Raw genomic sequence first — 6,569 nt, forward strand, 5'->3', positions numbered from 1 at the left:
ACATTGGGTTCTATGTCATTTTCTTTGCTCCTTGGAGATGAGAGATGAAGCTGGATCCTTAGTGAGCCAACTAACTGCTTCTCGGTTAGGCCACCTTATCTCGAGATAAATGCATTCCTTGTATTACCTAGGTAATCGGCCTAAATGGTCTCTTTTCTTTTGGACTTGGGCTTTTTTATGTTTGCATATGGGCCGAGCCCATACCGTAGAAGTGGTTATTTGGAATATTCTCCTCGGTTCATAATCCACGGGATAGCTTTAATCCAGTCCCCACAAAATGTATATTAAAATCATAACCAAATAAAAATGTGAGAGTAACATCATAAGGAATCAATAAAAAAACAAATGCTTTCATTTCGTAGATATCATGGTTATAGTCATAGATATATAAAATGCCAACTTGATAATTTCAAACTTCAAAGCAATATGTTTAATTGAAAAAGATAAGAAGTTTTGGTGCACCAGTCCCTCAATAATTTCAAGATGAGCCGAGTGGTGTCCCGCTGTTATTGCACTGATACCGGAGACCCTTGTCTGGTTTAGATTTGTTGGTATCCAAAGAAAAGAATTAAAGTTAGAATCTATTCGATCTCCACAGTGACACTGAAAACCAAAATATTACAAACTGTAAAGTTATAGAACTCGGAATCCAAAATCCTATATGGTGAATCCATCTTTATCTCGGACACTTTTCAGGCATTGCCAAGATTTGTTTGTTTGTTCCGGATCATTTGTTTTCACTACCTTCATGGAACTTTCATTTTTGTTCCTTGGGAAAAATTTCATGTATAAAAAAAGTGAGAGAGAGAGTGACGCTGACAAAATGTGTTTAAAGTTTGAAAAGGCAGCATACCTCGTGTGATAATAAAAAATTTAACGGGAGTCCGTTGTAAAGTTACCCAAAAGGAAAGGGCAAAAATAAAAGAGGAAAAAAGAAATGGATAAAGTAAGAGGAAATTGCCCTGGACCTAACTGAGTTCCAATAAAGTCAAAAAGGTTAAAACTAAAGTCTTAGAAGTTTGGCCCAACTCAGAGACAAATATACCTCTATGTACAGGCCTTAATTTTCACCAATATAACAAACCTAGCAGCCATTTATTTTCATGAGCTGGTCTACTTGGGGCAAAATATAATCCAGGGCTATCTATAAGGATTAAATAATAATACTCTACCTTCTTGTCCCCCAACCCCCCTAACTGTCTTATTGAAAGCAAATGGTAACATACGGTTAAGTTTTTTATACCCTCTTTTCATGTTAGGTGAAGCATCCACTCTCGTTCCTATTAAGGTATCAGCGTTTGGATGATTAGTGGTTCATTTCTCATCACCCATCTGCCTCTTGCATTCAGGATTGTAAATGAACCAAATTGTTTATTAATAGCTCAAATTCGCCTTGAATAAAAAGCTAATTTATGTTCGTTTGTTTAGCAAATGAGCCAAGTTTAAGCCTAAGTTTAGGCTCAACTATTAAACAACCCAAGCACAAGTATAATAATGTATTTGTAAATAAGCTCGTAAACATGAGACTCAATTTAAGTTTATATATGTTATAAACTTGAGATGGTGTTATGTAAATCTATAAATAAATTCATATGATATCAAATTATTATTTGCAATTTATTGATAATTCAAATAATTCATTTGTAGAAAACAAGGTTGGTACATCTAATTGCTATCAATTAGTAAAAAAAAAAAAAATTATTACTTCTAATTTATAAATAATATAATTTCAATTATAAGTTAGTTATTAATTATTAGCATAGATTTGTGAAAGGGTAAAAAAATTAGAGTACTTATTATGGTAGGGTATCAAGTAGCATATGTTTTAGAATATATTTTCTTGTCAATCTTAGGGAGCTTTTAAATATGCCTCCAAGTTTGTAAATGTTTTTTTACAATTTAAGTTTAATAAAAATTAGAGTTTTTCTTTATTATTTTTTGGTGGATTCCACACCTCTTTCTCCCTGTGAATTCAAGGACTCTCGTGGATTTTAGATTTTTTTTTTATAAGCAAATGTGTTTTGTTTCTTATTTTCTAAAAGTAGACGCATTCTCCTTCTTGTAATTTCTATCTTGCATCAATACACAACCAAAATAAGATAAGGAAAATTTATCTTATTGTGCTCTCCCATAGAATGTCCTACATGTTGTGAGAGAGTGACTACACTGGTTTATGTTTGATAAGACTATAGGAATATGTTTGACAAGACTAACACAAAAAAAAAAAATTTATTGTTCGATTTTTAAGGCATGAGAAACTAAGAATGTATTTTCATTTTTGCTTGTTTATTAACCATAGTTTGTAGTAAATTTTGAGAATGCATTATGTCTAGCTTCTACAAATAAGTCAGGATGGGAATTTTGAAGGCCTTAATTCCCTTTCTTAATTCAATTAAACAAGTTGCAATTGCTCATTCCCTTGTATTTTCTCCTCTCATTTCAATGCCTCCATTCTCTTTTCCTTACCTTGCTCTTTTCTTTATCATCATCTTAGGTGGTTGACCTTTCTCTTATCCTTTGGAGTCAATAATGATAAAAGGCACTGTGGTTTGGGTTTAACACATATTGTTGCTTATTTTGGGGTGTCTACAATGAGAACCAAACGTATTAATTACTAATATTGTCAAGTATTTAACCCTAATTTCAAGAAATTTTCTTATCGATTAAAACTTGATTTGATTTGATCTTTGCACTCAAAGTATCATTTTGATCATTTGGAGTTCTGAAGATGTTTAGAAGTAAGTTCTTACTCATTTGAAATTACCCTTTCACCCTTAGTTTAAGTTAAATATCGGTTAAAAATAGTATGTCCACACTATGCTATTTGTTAGCTTTCAACCCAAAAAAAACTTAGTCTACTTTGCACAACCGAGCTACCCTTTTTCAAGTACAATTATTACTATTCAGCAAAAAGAAAAGTACAATTATTACTAAACTACGAGATCCTAGATATGAAAATAGATTTTTAATAGCTAAAATAAAAAATCCAACCAAGAAAAATAAAAGGGAGGGGATGAAAAGCTAAAATCCAACCCATTTGGTAACTGAAGAGTGAAGATAAACAAGCTTGGACAAAAGAAAAATGGAAACAAGAAGAAAGGCTAACTAAGAACTTGATGACATGTATCTCAAGAAAAGAACTTTATGAAATGTATAACATCCATTTACTCCTTCAGCGTTTGACCTGTACTCGCATTTGACATAATAACATATGTAAAACTTAAATGGTAGGAATTGGCTTATTTCTATGGTAGAGAAGGTAACAGTACGATATCATGCTCGCATCGGTTGCATAAAAATATGTGTGGAATTTCTTCATTATTTGGAATCCGAACACACTGAGTGTGCTGCCAAACTTCGCAAATATCGCACGAAACCATTCGTTCACCATCATCATCTTTGGCTCCACAAGGACAATCCACAACATGGTTTGTAAGACCACATTCATGCATTTGCTCACTGATAATAACTCCTTGCTCTTTGGTGCTCCCTTTGAAAACGAGTTTATGACCCACTTCAACGTGCTCAAAAATCAAATCTGTCCCCTTTGCATTCAAATTCAATACTGATTCCACAACAAAGCTTCTCAATCCCCAATACATTTCCTTGAAATTCCTTTCCACTTCTAGCTTTAGCTCATCAATTGTGGCATTGTTTTTCAATGTGACACACTCATATGGTGGCATTGCTTTCCTTGAACTTTCTTCATCAGCATCTTCATTGCTTCTCAACGAAATTGTACAATAAAGATTTAACATTCCTTCCAAGCCTAATTCCACTTTTAATGGAAACTCACCACAATACTCTTTGATGAGGTATTTAGAGTCATGAATTATCCTTGTAGCCACTGGTATGGCTGAAAAGATTCCAGTACTTAGAGCCAACTTTTGGTCTTTGAGAATGTACTCGTACAAATAAAACATGTCCTTCATTAATTGCACCCTATTAATCTTGTACCTTGCCTTTACTTTGGGATTGGTCATAGCCAAGCCTTCTTGATTAGGTAACACATTGGAGATGTCTTCCAAGCAATATTCAAGAACTTTTGTCACTGGATTCAAGCTGCGATGAACCAAGTAATTTCCAACTATGTGGTTTCCCAATGATTTTAGCACAAAGTCTAGTAAACCCGTGTCACCGATATAAACACGAGCAGCATCCCTAACTTCTTGCCTTGAAACCCAACGGAATTCAGCCCTTTTCAAAGCTTCAACGATGACCCGAGTGGCCATTTCAACTCTCTTAGGAGACCATCTACAAGTAGTTTCCACCAAGATTCCCTGATTATACGTGTTGATACAATTGTCTTTAGGAAGACGAGACTTGAGCTCAAACATGAAATGGAACAAGTCACCGAGTGTGACCAAGGAATGGTCTGATAATGTTTGATACCTTGAGAAAATAATAGGAATGTCATGGTTGGAAGTGCCAAAGTGATAGCCTAATAAACCTAAGGGCAAGCCTTGAATTGCTTCTATGGCTTTTTGGTACATTGGTTGAGTAACACAAAATGTTCCACGCCCGAACTTGTAACCCCAGCGCCTGAACCACGGCTCTCCGTATGCAATTCCATGTAGTAGCCTTAATTCCATGCCTCTCTTCTGTGAAATGTCATTCAAACTCACTTTCCTACCAAATAAGGCGCAAATTTAAAAAACAATCTTGAAATTTTATCTTCAAATCTGAGCAAATGTGGGGTTAAAAAAGGATCTTGATCCAAATTTTTTGCAATTGTGCTCTAGTTGAGCTAACCTTAATTGGGTCTAACCTGACCAAATTGACAAGATTTTTTTTTTTTTTTTATAAAAAAAATTTTGTTATCAAAATTTTCCCTTATCTGGAATTTTTTTTTTTTTTTGATTGAAGCGATATAGTACTTATCTGAAATATTCAATGAATCAACAAAATTGAGTGAGAAAAGACATCTAGTGTGACGATCTGACAAAAATAATTGAAAAAATCCTGCCACTGAAATGCGACTTTTGCATTAACGTGTTTGAATTGTGGTTTGTCAACATTTGTAAAATGACCTTTTTCTAAGCCCAAAATCAGGCCCATCATTGAACGCACTGGACTAGGCCGTCAAAGAATTGGGCAAAAGTTAGACTCAGTTGGTCCCACCACTATCTGAACTATTTTTTTGATAAGTATTATCACAAAGGAGTCATAACTAAGTTATCACTTGAACCTTCAAACATATCCTTGATAAAGTCATATTTGTTCCATACACAAGAATACTAGTTGATTGTGGCTAAGGCCACTCATAACTTTGAACGGTGTTCAATTAAATACACAACAACGAAGTTTTCTTATTTTTTTTTACACCAATAAATGGGATAAGAGGATTTAAATTTTAGATGTCTTTAATGGAACACTAAAAAATGTCAGTTGAGTTACAAAACTTTTGGTTATATGTAGATTTATTTAGTTCAATGTACTTGATGTATTGGTCGAAATTAATCATAGGAAGAAATCTAGCTCACAATTGAAACTTGAAAGATGAAAAAGGTTATGTTAATTACTTTGTTTTTATAGTAATGATGTAGAGAAAAATATATAGTCTAGAGAAGTATATTTAGCTGGCTAACCTTGCTCTCAACCCAGTGCATAAACGATCCCAGAATTCCATGATCTGGTGTCCAGCCAAGTCCGAACCCATTTCAACCCCATTAACACATAGCAAATGCCCGAAACCATTAGAGTGAAAGACACCGTGCATGATATGGCCCTGTAATTCCATTAAATTTGACTTACCATTTGCTGTACCAGCCCCATTATAAGAGTTTCCTTCGCAGTTCAAAAATGCAGTTACTGTGTCCTTGGAAGGCAATAAAAAGTGATACTTCTTATTGCAAATCATATGATGTCCCCAGCCTGAGCTATTTCCAAATTGAAGAAGCTCCATAAGATTTTAAGTAAACAAATAACAACGAAAAGAGCCAGATTTTCTAACCTATAAAGTGTACCTTCTTGGACTGTTTTATGTATGTGTTATTTCAATGCTCGAGCATAGGCCCAATCTTAACTAGGATTCATGAATATAATCCTTTTGCATTTCACTTGAAATTGAAATAGTTTGTTTCATAGTTATAAATTTTATTTCTTAAATCTAATAGTATATAGAGTGTCACGTCATTTAAAATTTTAAATAATGTGATAACGGTTACATCTTTAAATTTCTTATATTTAATTTGAACCTTAAAACAAATTCATTTAGAATGAGAAAGATCCCAATTCTACAAAAGAATGAATGTTATAGAATCAAGACTTTTACCTACGTATTGGCAATGCTTGCAGTGATGATTGAGGGATGCTTCAACCGGTTCTTCAATGATAAGCAGTAGTATATGGAAGGGAGGGTGGCGATGGAGTTCAAGCTGAAATGACCAGCTGGGCATTTCACAATATGAGTTACTCTCCAAATGACCAAATTCCAGGAGGGCTTTAACATTTTCCCGGAATGGCGCAACAAATTCAATCGGGTATCCAGGCTCACCAAAGCTCTTGAACCTAAAAACCCTCAATCCTCTCTTCCTCTTCTTGTGGCCAATTAGGTCCAGATGTGACAT

The 6,569-nt window shown here is 34.3% G+C and overlaps 1 protein-coding gene across 1 annotated transcript; it reads right to left on the minus strand.

Moving 5' to 3' along the window:
• Positions 1–3,245: 3,245 nt before the first annotated feature.
• LOC112023686 (PHD finger protein MALE STERILITY 1) lies at positions 3,246–6,569 on the minus strand. Its single transcript, XM_024056305.2, has 3 exons — positions 6,275–6,569; positions 5,589–5,874; positions 3,246–4,629 (listed from the first exon to the last, which is right to left on the minus strand). Exons 1-3 carry the CDS (start codon positions 6,567–6,569, stop codon positions 3,246–3,248), a joined length of 1,965 nt encoding a protein of 654 aa, XP_023912073.1.

The sequence above is a fragment of the Quercus suber genome, unplaced genomic scaffold (assembly GCF_002906115.3).
Source record: "Quercus suber isolate HL8 unplaced genomic scaffold, Cork oak 2.0 scaffold_18, whole genome shotgun sequence".
Taxonomy (NCBI): Eukaryota; Viridiplantae; Streptophyta; class Magnoliopsida; order Fagales; family Fagaceae; genus Quercus; species Quercus suber.

Coding starts and splice junctions, on each gene's coding strand:
- LOC112023686 (XM_024056305.2), bottom strand. CDS start 6,569: ATGTCACATCTGGACCTAATTGGCCACAAGAAGAGGAAGAGAGGATTG. Junction 5,875..6,274: donor CAAGCATTGCCAATACGTAG/GTAAAAGTCTTG, acceptor GAAATAGCTCAG/GCTGGGGACATCATATGATT. Junction 4,630..5,588: donor TGCACTGGGTTGAGAGCAAG/GTTAGCCAGCTA, acceptor CTTATTTGGTAG/GAAAGTGAGTTTGAATGACA.